Below are 19,693 nucleotides of genomic sequence, written 5' to 3' on the forward strand. Positions count from 1 at the left end.
TCCACCTTTCCTCAACCTCTCCTCAACCGCTCCTCAACCTCTCCCCAACCTTTCCTCAACTTCTTCCCAACCTCTCCCCAACCTTTCCTCAACCTCTCCTCAACCGCTCCTCAACCTCTTCCCAACTTGTCTTCAACCTCTTTTCAACCTCTCCCCAATCTCTCCTCAACCTCTCCTCAACCTCTTCCCAACCTCTCCTCAACCTCTTCCCAACCTCTCCTCAACCTCTTCCCAACCTCTCCTCAACCTCTTCCCAACCTCTCCTCAACCTCTTCCCAACCTCTCCTCAACCTCTTCCCAACCTCTCCTCAACCTCTTCCCAACCTCTCCTCAACCTCTTCCCAACCTCTCCTCAACCTCTTCCCAACCTCTCCTCAACCTCTTCCCAACCTCTCCTCAACCTCTTCCCAACCTCTCCTCAACCTCTTCCCAACCTCTCCTCAACCTCTTCCCAACCTCTCCTCAACCTCTTCCCAACCTCTCCTCAACCTCTTCCCAACCTCTCCTCAACCTCTTCCCAACCTCTCCTCAACCTCTTCCCAACCTCTCCTCAACCTCTTCCCAACCTCTCCTCAACCTCTTCCCAACCTCTCCTCAACCTCTTCCCAACCTCTCCTCAACCTCTTCCCAACCTCTCCTCAACCTCTTCCCAACCTCTCCCCATTTCTCCCTGAGGTGACCCTCAGGTAAATCCACATGTTGCTGCATTTCTTAACTTACAACAATGCTTCCAAATGACTTCATTGGCTACAGAGGAGTCTGGGATGTCCTGAGGGTATGAAAAGCACTACAAAAATGCAGTTTTTTCTTCTGCTTTCTCTGACTAATGAAACCTTGTTGACTGCAAACCAATTTTAAACAGAAAGGGTGAGATCGTGGGATTATGTGCCCGTTTTTACTTGGATTGGATTTGCTGAAGAGAAAACATCCAATTGGCACCCACACAGATGAACTCCAAATGGGAATGGATAACTCATCACATCCCAGCAAAAACTAACATGATGCTCAGTGAAGTTTGAGAAACAAGAGAACATTTTAAACCTGAAATTGTCAGTGTGCTCAGGAGAGGACATGAATTGAAATCCCACTGATCAGGTACTTTCACTCCCTCTCTGATTTTAACCATTATCAAAGTCAGTGGCAAGAGAGGGTCCAGTTCTGGAGATGGGTTATAAACAGGTCCATTGCAGTACATTTGATGGTACTGTATCTACAGCTCAATGTTCTTCGCTTCCCTACTCCCTCTCACTTTCAGAGAAGGTTGGAGGCTCATGTACTGAGCTACAAGAGAACATAAACCAGCACAAGAGTTATTGTTTTCCCCACAAAGAGCGTCTTCCACGGATGTGTTGACGTCAGCCTCCACTATGGCAACCACACAGTCATCGCAGCATCCTCTTTAAGAGACAAGGGTTTAATTCAAATGTCCACCTTTGCTCTCTTCCTGAGAGACAATAAAAAGCAAGGTCATCTTTCGTGGATCTCTGTTTTAGTGTCAGATCTCTGCTCAGGGGAGCTTCTCTCCAACAGAGGGAAAGGCAACAGAACAGAGGTCACACTTTCACAGGTCAAGGAGGAAGGTGTCAGTCGGCGAAAACTGGATCAACACATCACTGTCAGTGTTTGTTCATCTTGCTTGTCATGTATAAACAACAACCTGCATTCATATGGCATCTTTGCTGCAATAAAATTCCAGGGTAATGGTCTGTGTAGAGATACTGTGCAGTACTTGAATAGGAAGCTGGAAGTACATTGGATATAATGCAGAGAGTCAGATAGCACTTATAAATGGGAGTAAGAGCAGATTCCATTAAAGCTTCTTTAATCTTTGTTAAAGTGTTAACTTTGTGACTTCAACAGTGTTCTTTCATCCCAAGGTGTGACAGCAAAACCTCAAAGGACCCGAAATCAGAGCAAACTCACATCTAGCCACTGGACAGGCAGCCAAAGGTCTGCTGTAAGATATGGGTTTTCAGGAGCATTTTAAAGGAGGAGAGAGTGAGAGTGAGAGAGAGAGAGAGAGAGAGAGAGACACAGGCAGGAGGACCGAGGGAGAGAATTCCAAAGTTTGGCACTCAGGCAGCTGAGGGTACATGGTGGGTTTGACTAAAGTCAGCTATGTTCAAAATGCCAGAATTGGATAATTCAGAGGGTGAGTGGAATAGGGAAGGACAGCATGAAAAGGGGCAGAGAGAAGAGTAATACCAGGCTAACCAATGACTGAATTCAGGACAGTAATGGGGTTACAGGCTTGTGTCTTAATTAGACCCCAAAGTAGCATTCGACTGGAGACAAGGAAGCTCTGACAGTGCAGAATTCCCTCAGTATTGTACTGGTACAACTGCCTGGATACTGTCTCTGCCATGAGACTGTAACCCAAACTCTCCCAGCCAAGAGTAAAATTATAAGACTGGCTGAGGTTGGCTCTAGCACAGGGTTTGCCTTTCACCTCACCAGCTTGGGTCAGTGCCAATCAGCCAATGTCATTGTTTACTATTCTCATTGTCATTGGGACGCCCAGTCACAGCAGTATCCAATGAACCGTTCACCATTTAATGTGGCTGCCCCATTTGCAGCTATAAATGAAAAGGCCATTTAGTCCATTACAGACTATCTATCCAGTGGGAAATAAATCCATCGTGGTTTTTTTAAGTGATGTCAAACATTTTGCCTTCAATCCTATCAAAGTTCCATCCCAAATACTGGGTGCTTCAAGTGGTTGTCAAACAGGCCAGGGGAGCTTTCCCCTGAAATCTGAAAACAGTAACGCACAAATTCTTGATGAAGGGCTTATGCCCTAAACGTCGATTCTCCTGCTCCTCGGATGCTGCCTGACCTGCTGTGCTTTTCCAGCACCACACTCTTCAACTCTGATCTCCAGCATCTGCAGTCCTCACTTTCTCCTAGTAACACAAATACCAAGCTACGATCATCTACAATAGAGACAATCTAACCACCGGCCCTTGACATTCAATGGTGTTACCATCACTGGATCCTCAACTATCAACATCTTGGAAGTTTTCATTGATCAGAAACTCACCACATAAACACAGTGGCTACAACAGCAGGTGAGAGGCTAGGAATGTTGCAGCAAGTAACTCACCCTCTGACCCTTCAAAGCCTGTCCACCATCTACAAGGCACAAGTCAGGAGTGTGATGGAGTACTCCCCACCTGCCTGGATGGGTGCAGCCCCAACAACACTCAAGAAGCTTTACACCATGTATGACAAAACAGCCCACTTGATTGGCACCACATCTACAAGTATTCACACCCTCCACCGATGCTCAGTAGCAGCAGCGTGTACTATCTACAAGACGTTCTGCAGAAATTCACCAAAGCACCTTCCAAACCCACGACCACTTCCATCTAGAAGGACAAGGGCAGCAGATACATGGGAACACCACCATCTTCAAGTTCCCCTCCAAGTCACTTGTCACTCTGACTTGGAAATATATCCCCATTCCTTCACTGTTACTGGGTCCAAATCCTGGAATTCCCTCCCTAAGGGCATTGTGGGTCAACCCACAGCAGGTGGACTGCAGTGGTTCAAGAAGGCAGCTCACCCCCACCTTCTCAAGGGGCAACTAGGGACGGGCAATAAATGCTGGGCCCAGCCAGCGACCACATCCCACAAATGAATAATAATAAAAATAAATTCTCCAGCCACTGCCACATTGTTGTTTGTGGGACCTCACTGTGTGCAAATTGATTTTCAAATTTCCTGTGTCAAGATTAGATTAGACTACCTACAGCGTGGAAACAGGCCCTTCAGCCCAACAAGTCCACACTGACCCGCCGAAGAGCAACCCACCCAGACCCATTCCCCTAACACTCAGGCAATTTAGCACAGCCAATTCACCTGGCCTGCACATTTTTGGACTGTGGGAGGAAATGGGAGCACCTGGAGGAAACCCACACAGACACGGGGAGAATGTGCAAACTCCACACAGTCAGTTGCCTGAGGCGGGAATTGAACCCAGGTCTCTAGCACTGTGAGGCAGCAGTGCTAACCACTGTGCCACCGCGCCGCCCGTAACAAATACACTTCAAAACATTCTTCAACAGGTATAGAGCGGGTCACTGGCGTCTTGTTGACTTACTCCAGTGCATGGTTTACACTGCAGGGAGTGAAAGTGTGAAGCGAGTTTATTCCAGCGTTTTAAAGATGATCTTATGGAAGCATAAGGTCGAGGCAGGAGAATGCTCCTCCTTGTGGTGGAATCTGGAAAAAGGGGTTACACACTTTCAGAACAAGGGAAAGGGGAGGTTGTCCATTCTAGACAAGCTGTAAGGTCATCAACCTGAAATGTTAACTCTGTTTCTCTCTCCACTGAATCCCCTGGACCTGTTCAGCCTTTTACAGCAGCTTCTGCTTTTATTTCAGATTTCCAGCACCTATGCTACTTTGCTTTTGAGAAGGGAACTTGAAATGTCCCTGCCCCACTCCAGAGACTTGGCAAATTGCAAAGACTCTTCCCCATGCTTTATCTCCTCGGGGGAAAAAACCCTACATTTTTGTCACAAGGGAAAATAATCTATTAATTACACTTCTGCTGCACTTAAGGTTCACTTAAATATTTATGAATTTAGATGTCCCTTTACTATGATCACAGCTTCAATCCTGAGTTGCATGATAAGTTTAACATTAGTTCAGTGGTGAAACATCGCTGAATGGCTCCATCTGTATTTGCTAATGAAGTGCTATCCAGGCAGTGTGCTATTTAAAATGGCTGCAGATGGCAGATTCTGTCTCGATTGCAATGAGCTGTCATTTCCCGCAGATTTCATTCCTTCTCAAACACCTCTCATTGCATTGGGAAGCAATTAAGACAGCAATTAAAACAATCGAGTTATATTATGCAGAGACACATTGGCAGTGAAGGCAGACTTCACAAACCCACTTAATACGTGACTAGAATTTATATTAGCGTGTCTTCAATGAGTGAAGAAGAGGCTAAGGTACTTCACAGAGACATCAATGTAACTAAAAAAGAAGAGAGCTCTTGTGGTGCATTGGTAGTGTCCCTATCTCTGAGCTAGAAGAACCTGGACTCAAGTCCCACCTGTTCCTGAGGCAGGTCATAATATACCTGCAATAGGTTCATTAAAAATGGTAAAACAGGGAGTGTGAAGAAATATTTACACTTATGTAACACCCTAGGGTGTTCCAACACACTTCACAGCCAATGTAGCAATTCTGAAGCTTCATCATGGTAAGAGGAAGATGATGTCTGAAATGGCCAGAAACTGGGTTGGATTGGATTATAAGGTGGGCTTAAGCCTGAAACGTCAAGTCTCCTGCTCCTCGGACGCTGCCTGACCTGCTGTGCTTTTCCAGCACCACACTTTCGACTTGCATTGTAAGGTGCAGAGGAAGGTGCTCAGGCAAACGCCAAGATTCTAAGGGGATGAAGGAATGAGCTCAGGAAGTGTGGCCCAACGAGCTGGGGATAGATAAAACCCCAGGCTGCAAGGGGCAAGTCTGAGGCTGGATAGCTGGATGAGGGCAAGAAGGGAGGAGGCCATGAATGGATTTAAACACAAGGAGAGTTTTACATTGGAGTTTTTGAGGGCCTGAAAGCCCATGTAGTTCAGCAAGTAGGCGGTGATTAGGTTAATATTATTTGGTGTAGATTGTGGGTTTGAATGATCTAAAGGGAAAGAATGGAGATAGCATTAGATAGTCCTGTGTACATACAGATCGCAAAGGCACAGTTGAGGGTTTCAGTGGCTGGGGGGTGTGGGTTCAGGCTATGCCAGAACAAGCCAATGTTATAGACGGGCAAAGTCAGTGATCTTTGTGATGAAGGCCAAGCATCTGAAACAGAGAATGGCAAAAATCTCACACTTTCCCAAAAAAGTCTCAGAATGTCTGAGAGGGGTTTGGCTTTGTTGAGGATTTTGTGGCAGATGACATGGTTGATCAGGCAGACTCTGCCTTAAGCACAATGGCAAGTGGGACTGAAACAGTCACAGATCCTAACATGGAGCTCATTAGGTTACCACATTCAAACTCTGACCAGTGCTGTAAGGGTACTCAGGCACCTCATTCCCAATGCTGATGTGTCAATGGTGTCTAGGTGCCACTGTTTGATGCAGCAAATTATCTGAGAAATAGTGGCCCAGAATTTCTTTCAAGTCACATTCCCGAGATAGTTTAAGGTTCTGGGATTTACATATTAATGAATCGATACCTGCAACCAATTCCAAAAGATTCCCGCATTGGGTGACTGTGTGGAGTTTGCACATTCTCCCCGTGTCGGCGTGGGTTTCCTCCGGGTGCTCCAGTTTCCTCCCACAGTCCAAAGATGTGTTGGTCAGATGAATTGGCCATGCTAAATTGCCCATAGTGCTAGATGCGTTAATCGGGGTAAATATAAAGTAGAGGAATGGGTCTGGTTGGGTTATTCTTCAGAGGGTCAGTGTGGTCTTGTTGGGCCGAAGGGCCTGTTTCCATACTGTAAGGAATCTAATCTATGATCTTTTACTATAAACGCTGTGTCTTAGGATCCTGCCCCACTAGCTACTTGACGAAGGAGCAGCGCTCTGAAAGCTAGTACTTCCAAATAAACCTGTTGGACTATAAGCTGTTGTTGTGTGATTTTTAGCTATTTTCAGAAGGGAGGTCTGCTTTCCGTACCCAATCCGGCCTACACATGACTCCAGATTCTGGTTGATTCTTAACTGCTCTCTGAAATTACCTTGCAAGCCACTCAATGACAATTAAGGGTGGTCTTTGTCAAGGATGCTAACATGCTATGAAAGTGTTTTTATGAATAATTCCCAGATGGGGATGATAGAACTCAAGGCAAGAAACAGGTTTTGACCTACTGCCTAATCTCCCTGTTGTTTTAGTCAATATTTATCCCTCAACATTGCCAGTGGAGACAGAGCCGACTTTGTCTCTCATTTTCATGTCCCACACACTAATGGGCTTGCAACCATAATCTTAAGCACACCATTGAATCCCTGCAGTGTGGAAACAGGCCCTTCAGCTCAACAAGTCCACACTGACCCTCCGAAAACCAATCCCCTACCCTATTACTCCACATTTCATTCCAGACCAATGCACCCAACCTACATTTTCCTGAACACTATGGCCAATTTAGCATGGCCAAATCACCTGACCCGCACCTCTTTGGATTGTGGGAGGAAACTGGAGCACCCAGAGAAAACCCCCGCAGACACGGGGAGAATGTGCAAACTCCACACAGAGGCTAGAATCGAACCTGGGTCCCTGGCGCTGTGAAACAGCAGTGCTGACCACTGATCCACAATGCCCCACCCAAAAAGGATGCCCAGTGTGGGGCACATACCCTCGGCCCTGATATTAAGAGTCTCATGCTCTAATATAACAATTAACCAAGGAACCCTGGGAACCCTAAATGGTGACTCAACAATTTACCCGGTCTGTCTGGCTCTGTTACAACTTGTTATGATGATTTACAGCTTGGACAACACCTGATGGGAAAGAAAATACTTTGTCTCCATTCCAATAAATACCTGGAGTTGTGGGGCATTATTCTACACTTTGTTGATAAAGTACAATTTGACACATACACAGATTATGCAATTAAATATTTGTCATGAAATTGCCCAACAGTTACTGGGGAGTGCATGTACAGACAAGTTTCATTCCTCACAACTTCTCTTTGAATAGAGAGATTTCAAGGGTTCAAATATATAGTTTTCTTAAAGATTGAGCACAAATAAACATTAGATGGCCAATAGGATCTGGAAGCTTTATATACCAAGGTAATTAAACAGGAATGGACAATTAAGGAGAATTTATACAAACTGTTGTTTAACCATCAGTTTGAATGCTTACCGAACACAGATTTCACACACCTCTATCTCTGTCAGCCACAGTTTTGAAGGCATGAGATGGGATGCAGTAAGCATTCGCAGAAATGGTTCCAGGGATAAGGATCTTCAGTTATGACAGAAGACCAAAGCATCATGGACAAATAGGGCCTTAGCTTAATATCACCCCTGAGAGTACATCACCCCCATGGGATTGCCAGACTTGGTCTTCATTGTGAAGTGCTGGATTGGGTTCTGAACCCATTCAGGGACTGGTGCTATCCACTGAGCACAGGAGAAACTATGCTGCTAGCATTGAACCATCCTGTCTGTGGCATCACAGAATCCCCACAGCAAGGAAGCAGGCCATTCAGCCCACACCAACCCTCCGTAAGAGCATTCCACCCAGATCCCATCCTTCACTTCCTATGGCTAATCCACCTGACCCTCACGTCTTTGGATTGTGGGGGGAAACCCACACAGACACGGGGAGAACGTGCAAACTCCACACAGAGAGTCACCTGAGGCGCTATGAGACAGTAGTGCTAATCACTGAGCCACTGTGCCACAACACCTATTTGTTCTGAGTTCCTGTGACTATTCGCTGCATGCATGCTAACGCCTGCACCAATATGGCGTCAGGCACCCCCCAAGAATGCACTTCTATGCCCTGGGTGCCATCTTGGAATTCTAGGAGCTCTCAAAGTGCCCAAAACACAGGTCCTAATAAGCTCAGTTCTTCAGGTGGACTCCAGCACTACAAACCACGCCTTGAACACTCTTAGTCAAAACAGTCCCTCCAGCTCTCTACACTAAGCAGGTCACTGTCAGTTAAATTATAAAGAATATACAGGACAGTAGTAGGCCACTCGGCCTATCTAGTCTATGCTGGTGTTTGTACTCCATTGGGATCTCCTCCCATTCCATCTGCCCAACATTCCCGGATGTGAAAGGGAATAGACATGAGGCAGAGCAATCAAAACAATGCAGTATGACGGAGGAAGAAAGAAAACAGGCTTATCTTTGCAAAAAGCTGACTTGTTGACTAAGGAATTGCTTCCAAGAATCCCTTCCTGTTTGGTGCTGCAACACACTTGGTTTTTCCTGTGCTACGGGTTACAGAAAGGTCGGGGAAATCCACAGAAATAAACCTCACCGTCTCTTCCTGCTGGGAACAGTCTCTTCGAGACCACAGCGTCGATGTCACTGAATATTTCATCCTCTTCACGGTCTGCGTCCAACTACAAGATAACGGGAAGTAAGAGAGGAAAAGTGAATTCAATTCTTTGCAGCAGGACAAGAGACCTCCCTTACCTGATAAACTCTCCCCAACAGCAACACATTTCACTGACATAAAATATCTCACAGGAGCATATTCATAGATAGGCCAGTGGCACTGAGTCCAAGGTGGAAATACAAGGAGATCTGACCAAGTGATTGCAATTTCCTAAAGGAGGCAAAGAGTCAGAGAGAGGCCCTGATATCTGGTGAAGCTAGCTCATGACCCGTGCGATAGACAAGAGGCACTGAAGTAAATGTCAAATTCTTGAGGAGGTGGATGTGGATGATGCTGAACCAGGACACTGTGTAGGGGGTAACGTGAATAATGTCTGCTCTGCAAACTGCTAGCAGAGGGTGTGTCTTTTTGGAGTTGGCAAACTGTACTTAGTGAAGTATGACAGGGTTCATTGTTGGGTCCCACAACTATTAACAATCTTCATCGATGATATGAGCAGATGGAGCGCACTGTGGGAAAATGTGAATTAGTTTAGGATTTGAATGAGTTCTGTGGAAGAACTTAAAAATCACACAACACCAGGTTATAGTCCAACAGGTTTATTTGGAAGCACTAGCTTTCGGAGTGCTGTTCCTCCATCAGACAACCACCTGATGAAGGAGCGTCGCTCCGAAAGCTAGTGCTTCCAAATAAACCTGTTGGACTATAACCTGGTGTTGTGTGATTTTTAAGTTCTTCCACAGAACTCATTCAAATCCTAAACTAATTCACATTTTCCCACAGTGAGCTCCATCTGCTAATTCTTTGCCCACTCACTTCACACCTCCTGTCAACGGTTTGCTCTCCTGGTCTCATCGGTGCATGTCGGTCTTATACACTGTGTCCCTGTGTTCATATCATCGATGAAGATTGTCAATGGTTATTCTTGTGCCTCTTGTCTATCCCACAGTGCTGGCAGGAAGACTGGAGAAACAGTATATTGACTGATGAAGCACTGAGCAACTCGATGGTGCTGAGGTTTCTGCGTGTACTGACAGATGAAACACAAACCCATGAGTTGGTTGGTATAGCACAGCGATTAGGAAGGCTAATATAAACTCATTTCTTATTGTGAGCAGAATCAAATCTAAAAGTAGGGAGGTTTGACTGCAGTTGTGCAGGGTACTGGCGCGACCATCTCTGGAGTACTGTGTATAGTTTGGTCTTCTTGTTTGAAGATGCATCAGGTGTAGTTCAGAGAAGATTCACGTGGCTTATTCCTGGGAATAAGGGGGTCCCCATGTGCTGGAATGTTGGTCATTGGAGTTTAGAACAATGATTCTAGATTACTTACAGTGTGGAAACAGGCCCTTCGGCCCAATAAGTCCACACCGACCCGCTGAAGTGCAACCCACCCAGACCCATTCCCCTACATTTACCCCTTCGCCTAGCACTACAGGCAATTTAGCATGGCCAATTCACCTGACCTGCACATCTTTGGACTGTGGGAGCGGAGCACCCAGAGGAAACCCACGCAGACACGGGGAGAATGTGCAAACTCCACACAGACAGTCGCATGAGGCTGGAATTGAACCTGGAACCCTAGCACTGAGAGGTAGCAGTGCTAACCACTGAGCCACCGTGCCACCCCAAGAGATGGTTTTACTGAAACATTTAAGATCCCGTGGGCAATGGATGGACTAAGACGTATCGTCCTGTGGGGGAGACTAGAAATGGGGGAGGAACAGTTTAAGAACAAGAAGTCTCCCTCTGAAGATAGGGATGAGGTGATTTTTGTATTTCGGGGGGGGGGTTGTGAACCTGTAGAATTCCCTTCTCTGGGATGAATGCTTTTCAAGGCTGAGTTAGATTTAATTTTGATGGAAAAGGGTAGGAAGGAATAATATAGAGTGGGGAGGGGGAAACAAAGAAGTGGGGTGAGACAACAACCAGGTCAGAAATGAGCTTATTGAACAGTGGAACAGGCTCAAGGGGCCGAGAGGTCTAATCCTGCTTCTGATACTTTGTTCCTACAAACAGATGGGCCTAGAATGTTCTAGAAAGTTCTGGATCTGTGCTGAGTTAGGTGTCCTCAGCTGAAAAACTGATTTGAACTGAGTAAGGCAGGCTTTCTGTTCTAGATTGGCAACTACTGGCCCCTGCTGGAATGCCCTCACATTGCGGTTATGAGGTGGGGTCTCACCGATGGCCAGTCCAGCTGTAGCAAGGCTTCCTTACTTTTATATGCTAGCCCCCTTGTCATAAACATTCCCTCGTTCCCTTTTCTTTCATGAATTCCCGGGATGTGGGAATTCACTGGCTGGGTCAGCATTCCTTACCCAGCGCTAACTGCACTCGAGAAGGTGGTGAGTTTCCTTCTGAAACCATGGGAGTCCATGTGGTGTTGGCACATACCCACAGTGCAGTTAGGGAAGGAGCTTCCAGGATTTTGACCCAGTGACATTGAAGGAGCAGCGATATCGTTCCAAGTCAGGATGGTGTCTAGAGCCAAAGAAAACTGGAGCTGGAGTAGGCCATTCAGCCCTTCGAACCTGATTGCCCATTCAGTACGCTCGTGGCAGGCCATCCAACTCAGTCCCCTGTTCCCGTTTTCTCCCCATACCCTTTGATCCCTTTAGCCTTAAGGTCTATATCTAACGCCTTCTAGAAAATGTTGAATGTTTCCACCTCAGCCACTTTCTGGGGCAGAGATTCCCACAGGCTGCCCGCGCTCTGGGTGAAGACATTTCTCCTCCCCTCAGTCTCATGACCCTGTATCTTGAGACAGTGACCCCTGCTTCTGGCTCCAAGGGAAGAGAGGAGGTTACCGTGTCCTTGTCGGATGGGGGAGGGAGCAGATTGGAGCCTGAGTGAATTGCTGCAGTACAGACCATTGCTGGTGCTGGAGGGAGGGAGTGAATATCGAAGGTGGCGGGATGTGGGGGCTGTTTGTCCTGAATTGTGCCAGATGACCTTCAGCTTGAATTGAGTGCCCCATGTAACCGATGGATAGAATCCCTACAGAGGGATTCTATGATCCCTCACCATTCCTCTATTCCTCTCTCGCTCTATCACTAACCCTCTATCACACTCTCTCTCTCTATCACTATCTCTCTCTCTATCTAATGATGGCACGCAGCGCCAAGGACCTGGGTTTGATTCCAGCTTTGGCCGACTGTCTGTGTGGAGTTTGCACATTCTCCCAGTGTCCGCGTGGGTTTCCTCCGGGTGCTCCGGTTTCCTCCCACAGTTCAATGATGTGCAGGTTAGGTGAATCGCCCACGCTAAATTGCCCGTAGTGTTCTGGGATGTTTAGGTTAGGTGCATTAATCAGGGGAAATGTAACGTAATAGGATAGGGGAATGGGTCTGGGTGGAATACTCTTCAGAGGGTCAGTGTGGACTTGTTGGGCCAAATGGCCTGTTTCCACACTGTAGGGATTCCATGATTTTATGATCTACCCGAGATAGGAGGCAGCAACAGATGCAGCCCAAATACTGGGGAAATCTGAAGTAAAAAGACAATCGGTTGGAAAAGACTCAGTCAGTCTCTGCACGGAGAGAGACAAAGTTAACAATCCTTTCTCAGAATCAGCAACAGACTGTCAGCTTGACATGTTCTCTCCTCTCCAGTTACTGCCTGTCCCACTGAGCCTTTCTGGCTGTTTCTGTCTTAATGTCGAATTACTGGATTGGGCGTCAGTCTCCCCTTCCTGTCCTGTGGTACAGCAGAGAGAATCTCAGTTCTAACCATGGAGGTTCCTCCACTCCTCACCGCGCCACTGGCACAGACACACTTTGGATGACCAGGCGCCAACGCTGCTGTGGCACTTGCTCAGCAAAGATGGAGTGAATGGAGGGTGGCCCTTAGACAGGGATCAATCAGACACAGCCACCCACATCATTCCAACTGAGTAGCCCCAAACTGCAACCTCCAAAGGAACAGTCTTTGGGAACCAGATTCCCTTCCTGTGAAGCAACAGGAACTGAATAAAGCGACAGAGTATCTCAATGTGTAGTAATGTCGGAGCTATGTCACTGGATGACGAATCCAGAGATTTAGCCTAGATTAACAACCTGAAACACATGAGTTCAAGGCAGTTGATGAATGCAATTTAGGTTAAGAAGGAATCTGTACTTTAAAATAAAGCTTGCATCATCAGTAGTGATCTTGAGGGTGAAAGCAATTGTAAAAACACAACTGGCCAACTTTGAGAAAGCAATCTGTAATCGTCATCTGGCCTAGCTTTTACAGATCTCCCTCGTGAGGCGATGTGAGGGAAAACCTTGAGTGGTTAGGTTCCGGAAGGTTCTGCACTGGAGACTGCACTGGAGGCAGACTCATTTGTGGTTTTCAAAGGAGAATGGACAATTATTGGAAGAGAGAGAAGAGATTGCAGGGTTATGGGACAAAGGTAGGCCGACTGTCTGTGTGTCTCCTGTAAAGAGATGGCAAGGACACGAAGGGTTGAATGACTTCTACCTTCAACAAGCCACACATCATTTCAAACAAGAACAGGGAAGGAACCATATCCTGTGGATTAATAAGTCAAAAGGATAAGTTAGACAATGACTGCTGACAGCCACACACACAGTACAGAAAGGGGAAGGAAAATCTGTGGGCTCGTGTTTAACCAACTCACACACTGAGGTTAGGCAAGCTCAGGTGTGTGTGTTAGATAGAAAGGGACTGATATATATGTGTGTGAGAGAGACAGAGATTGACGAGAGAGAGAGAGAAAGGCTGATGAGAGAGAGAGGAGGCCTGATGTGTGTGTGTGTGAGAGAGAGAGAGAGGGACTGATGTGAGACAGAGAGAGACAAAGAGAGGGACTGATGAGAGAGAGAGAGACTGATGAGAGAGAGAGAGAGAGAGAGGAACTGATGTGAGACAGAGAGAGACAAAGAGAGGGACTGATGAGAGAGAGAGAGACTGATGAGAGAGAGAGAGAGAGAGAGGAACTGATGTGAGACAGAGAGAGACAAAGAGAGGGACTGATGAGAGAGAGAGAGACTGATGAGAGAGAGAGAGAGAGAGAGGAACTGATGTGAGACAGAGAGAGACAAAGAGAGGGACTGATGAGAGAGAGAGAGACTGATGAGAGGGACTGATGTGAGAGAGAGTGAGGGAGAGGAATTGATGAGAGAGAGGGGGACTGATGTGCGTGTGTATGAGAGAGAGAGAGGCAGAGAGAAATGAGAAAGAGTGTGAGGACCTGGGGACAGTCACCAGCAGCTAACTGAGAGAAGGACCCTGAGAGAGATTGGAGTAGCAGCAACTTAAACAAAGGAACAGCAGCTTCTTATACAGCAGAGTGCACCCACATGAGAAGCATCCCTGAGATTAATTTACAACCCTGGGAAAGCTGTTTCCAATACATTCACGGCCTCACCAATACCCTATACAGTTGTAAGAAGACTTTTCCTACTTTTAAACCTCCAACCTCCCACCGATAACAGCCAACATCCCTTTTGCCTTAGTAATTATACGTTGCACCTGCAAGCTAACTTTATGTTCCCTGCTCATAAACACCCACATCCTTCTGCACTACACTTGTTGGATTTTCGCTCGATTTAAACACTACTCTGCCTTTTGATTCTTCCTCCCAAACAGCATGGCCACTCACTCAACCTATCCTGGAGATTCCTTATGGCCTCAACAGCATATGTGCTCCCACTATTCCTGCCATTCAGCCCAGCACCTCTCTGCTGACAGCAATGCTCCATTTGTGTTGCCTCTCCCCCTCCACACCTCACTCCATCACCATCTCCTTCCTCCCTCATATGTTCATCCAGCCTCCATTCAAATGCTGGGTAGTACGTTACACATTCTCATCAGTTAGAATCCCTACAGTGTGGAAGCAGGCCATTCAGCCCATCGAGTCCACAACGAACCTCCAAACAGCATCCCACCCAGACCCACCCCCTACCCTGTAACCCTGCATCCCCCATGGATGAGCCACCTAGCCTGCACAGTATGTTCAATTTCCCATGGCCAATCCACCCTAACCTGCACATCTTTGGACTATGGAAGGAGACCAGAGCACACGGAGGAAATCCATGCAGACAATGTGCAAACTCCACACAGACAGTCACCCGGGTCCCTGGCACTGTGAGGCAGCAGTGCTAACCACTGAACCACCATGCCACCCTGTGAGGCTTGTCTTGGATTCTCTTGGGTCTGGTCTCCCTGCAAGTGGGAACCTTTTCTCTATGCAATCAACCAAACCCTTCTCTAACCTTAAAGATGCCTATCACAGTAGCCCTCAGTAGTCAATATAACGGAGCTCCAGTCTTCCTGACAGCTATAACCTCTCAATTATCACATAATTCTGGTAAAGCTTCCACACAACTTCTCTTGCTGCCTCTATCTCCTCTTTTTCTTCAATTACAGAAGACCAGAATTGTGTGGAGTGCTCGCTGCAGCCTAACCATGGTTCTATACAAGTTAACGCAGCATAATTTCTTTTCAAATCTGTCAGATTTTGATACACAGTGTTCTGTTTGCAGCCTTGTTAATCGTGTCACAACCTTTAGTGATGTGTATCACAGAACTCGCAGTTTCTTGGCCCATTTTCCAACAGTCACATGGTCTCAATCTTCCACATCACACTCATCTACAGTATGTTGGAATCCATTCGCCAATTCTGCATGTTTATTAATGTCTTCCTGTATTTTAGAGTCTTAAAGATGTACAGCATGGAGCACACCCTTCGGTCCAATTCGTCCATATATCCTAACCCAATCTAGTCCCATTTGCCAGCAATTAGAACTCTTAATTCTAGATTTTTATTGAATTCAAATTCTACCATCTGTTGCGGCGGGATTCGAACCTGGGTCCCCAGATCTCTGGGTTAAGAGTCCAGCAACATTACCACTTGGCCAATGACTCCCCTACATGTTCAAGAGCATTCCAAATCGCAGGTAGAAAGACTCTTCCTCACATATCCCGTGAATCTCTTGCTCAAAACCTTAAATCCCTGTCACTTAGTCTTTGTGCCTTCTCTACATCATCCAAACCTATCATCATCTGGTACATTTCTATCAAATTTCTCAACTTCCTTTACCCCAGAGAGAACCACCCCAAACCTGAACCAAAATCCCTGAATCCCTGCAACCGTTCTGGTCAATCAGACATCAAACAGGCTCAGTGAAAACAGAATATCTCTCCTAATGGAGAAATCTTCATAGTTGGTTCAATCAATTTCAAGCTGAGGCCTGAAATTGAGGGGTCCACTAACAGGATTAGGCTTTAGAATTTTATTTCCCTTAATTCATTCACAAGGAAGGGCATTGCTGGCTGGGCCAGTATTAATTGCCCAGAGGGTAGTTAAGAGTCGACCACGTTGTTGTGAGTCTGGACTTATAAGATGGCAGATTCACTTCCTTATAGGACAGTGGTGAACCAGATGAGTTTTGACATCAAATGTTAATAGTTTCATGGTCATCATTCAACTTTTAATCACAGATCCTCATCAGTAAATTCAAATTCCATTAGCCTGAAATTCTGGTTTCACAAGGAAGCTTGTCAAATGGAAATTAAACAAAATAATACCCATTTAATCTGGGCAGGAACTTAATGAATTAATTCACTGTTTGTCCTTGGCACTGATTGTTTTGTATAAGTAACAGGCTACAAGTTGGAAACAGTTCAGAGTTCAACAGAAAACTGGACCAATTCCCAATTCTAATGTAGATACAGGTTCATGATAGAAGGAAACACAGAGATATTTTAATACAATAATACAGGCTGTACAGTGTTCTTTCACTCTGTACCTCAGGCTGAAATAAATCCATAGAGGCCGATATTCTGTCACCAGGTCCCCCTTTACTTACACACAGAGAGGCCTTGACACTAGTCCAGCTCCCTCAGAACCAGCTCCCAGAGTAAACAGGATGTCTGACACACCTTATCTTATCTGTCAGCCAAGGCTCCCTCATTGGACCAGATTAACAACCCCCACAGGGAACTCTTATTCTAAGGTGTCCAGCTGGCTAACCCCTTTACAATCACTACACTGAGCATCCTATCTCTGCATCTTCTCTGTAGCCTTTGGTTCCCAAGCCTAAGTTTCTGGGTTTTTTTGTCACAAACTTGCTGACTGTTACAAAAAGACAGAAAGAAGAAAACTTTATGGGCATTTAAACGGGCATTGGATAGGCATATGGAGGATAGTGGGCTAGTGTAGGTTAGGTGGGCTTGGATCGGCGCAACATCGAGGGCCAAAGGGCCTGTACTGCGCTGTATTTTTCTATGTTCTATGTTTAATCACAGCAAATTAAAACGTTGAACAAGGTCAGTCCTCTGAGTGTATGCTAACTGTCATGATGGAATGGCATGTTTTGACTTTCCAATGGTTCCTTAATTACAGGCATTGTTCCCATGACACTGAGTTGGTGTACAATGTTTGCTTGTGGCACAGCAGTAGCGACCCCATCTCTGAGCTGGGAGCCCAGTTTCAAGTCCCATCTGCTGCAGAGGTGTGCAATAACATCTCTAAACAGATTGATTAGAAAATATCTATAATACACACGTGTATCACGATAAGCACATCCCACTAGATGTCACTCCTGGCTCAGTGGTTAACGTTCTCACCTGTGTCAAAATGTTATGGGTTCAAAACCCACATCAGAAAATTCAGTCTAAATTTGAGACTGACACTTCAGTGCTCTACTGAGCGGGTGCTGCACTGTTGAAAAACAAATTATTAAATATGGGCTTTATCAATCCTCTCAGCTTGATAGAAGTGATGTTATTGCAGTTTTTAAAGAAATATAGAAATCTGGCAAATATTTATCCTTGGGCCAACTTGAACTTGAAAATGACAAGGAACATTTGTGCCTCACAGGTGGCAGGTAATGACCATCTCCAATAAGAGAGAATCCAAACATTGCTGTTTGACATTCAATGGTATTAACATCACTGAATCTCCTACCATCAACATCTTTGGGGGTTACCATTGACCAGAAACTGAACTGGACTATGCATATGAACACAATGGTTCCAAGAGCAGGTCAGAGGCTAGGAATACTACAGTGAGTAACTCACCTCCTGACACCCCCATGGCTTGTCCACCATCTACAAGGCACAAGTCAGGAGTGCGATGGAATACTGCCCACTTGCCCTGGATGGGGGCAGTCCCAACAACACTCAAGAACTTGGACCCAACGCAGGACACAATGGCCCACTTGATTGGCACCACGTTCACAAACACTCATTTTCTCCTCAGTAGCAGCAGTGTGTACCACCTACGATGTATTACAGAAATACACAAATGCACCTCAGACAGCACCTTCCAAACCCATGACCACTTCCATCTAGAAGGACAAGAGCAACAGATATAGGGGAACATCTCCAAGGTTCCCCTCCAAGCCACTCACCATCCTGACTCGGAAATACAATCGCTGTTCCTTCTAAATCCTGGAACTCGCTCCCTAATAGCATTGACATGTTGTGGTTCTACCTTACAGCGGGTGGACTGCAGTGGTTCAAGAAGGTCACAGATTGCCTTCATTAGTGATAGTGTGAAGTGGGTCTAGTGGTGGATATGCCTTTATTCATTTACGTCCCTGACCTAAGGAGAACCATCCACCTCGCCCCCTTAAAACCCAACCTTCAACTGAGTTTCTGACCAACTTGCCAATCATTCTCTTTTCCCCTGCAACAGCCAGACATTTCAGTAACTGCAGCTATGGTTGTAAAGCACTTTGAGACACTCGGAGGTTGGGAAAGGTGCTATATAATTGAAAGTTCTTCCTATTTGCTCTTGAGTGGAATTGTGTTTCTCCTTCGTTGGGTTGTGTGTTGAGTGATGGGACAGACATGGCAGTGAGGAAACATCTCAATGCTGTTGAACCAAAGGGCTGACATAAGAGGGAAACAGTTCCCGCTACTCTTTTCCTGTGCAATGCTGTAACAGCAGCCTGAATTCAAATCATTCTTTATTAGGTTAAAAGAAAAACAGCTAATCGATTCCTGGCAATGTCTGTCCTTGAAACAAAGCCTGTAAGCTTTCAAGACAGAGACAGAAATAAAATCTCTGTAACCTACTGTCCCTTAGCAACCGGAGCCCGAACCTACACAATCATCTGAGGCAGCGAAGGGTGAATGATTCTTCCCGGAGACAAGAGAGAGGAAGGTGAAACAAAGAGAAAATGTCAATGAGGTGAACACTTCTCAGGTTTGAAGATGGGTAGCTGTTGTATGAAATGCTAATTGGATGATTCACACAGACATCTCGACAGAAGGTCAGCAACAAAATATTGTCAGACATCTTCAGCTGGCTCAAGGTAGAGATGGAGAGCGTTTGCCTCTGTTCATCGCCCTTTGCCATGTTGTCAACCTCTCTCTCTCTCTCTCTCTCTCTGCCTGCGGCCTGATGTTCTTTTCATGAATCTCAACAACTACTGGGCCTTTCTTTTCTGGCTGTGTGTTAATTTTCTGAACGGCCTGCACATCTAGAAACTCCATTTCTAGACAGGGCTCATTGGCCTGATATCACACGTGCAAAAAAATGCCACATCTGCGTTCCAGGTACTTATCTAGGAACAGACCCAGTCTCTGTTGTTGTGGTTTCTCTCCCCGACCTGTAATGACACTAGCGCCTAACGTCCCCCTTTTCGGGTTGTTATTACCGATTTGAACAAAACATGCATCCAGTCTCCCTGCTATC

The 19,693-nt window shown here is 46.0% G+C and overlaps 1 protein-coding gene across 1 annotated transcript in view; it reads right to left on the minus strand.

Moving 5' to 3' along the window:
* The window catches only part of LOC122564928 (adenylate kinase isoenzyme 1-like), a 178,698-nt gene that overhangs the window by 99,837 nt on the left and 59,168 nt on the right, over positions 1–19,693 (minus strand). The window contains exon 7 of the mRNA XM_043720421.1: positions 8,962–9,046. Coding sequence (XP_043576356.1) covers positions 8,962–9,046 — 85 coding nt within the window. The remainder of the gene's footprint in view (positions 1–8,961; positions 9,047–19,693) is intronic.

This window comes from Chiloscyllium plagiosum, chromosome 30 (genome assembly GCF_004010195.1).
Source record: "Chiloscyllium plagiosum isolate BGI_BamShark_2017 chromosome 30, ASM401019v2, whole genome shotgun sequence".
In the NCBI taxonomy this organism is placed as follows: Eukaryota; Metazoa; Chordata; class Chondrichthyes; order Orectolobiformes; family Hemiscylliidae; genus Chiloscyllium; species Chiloscyllium plagiosum.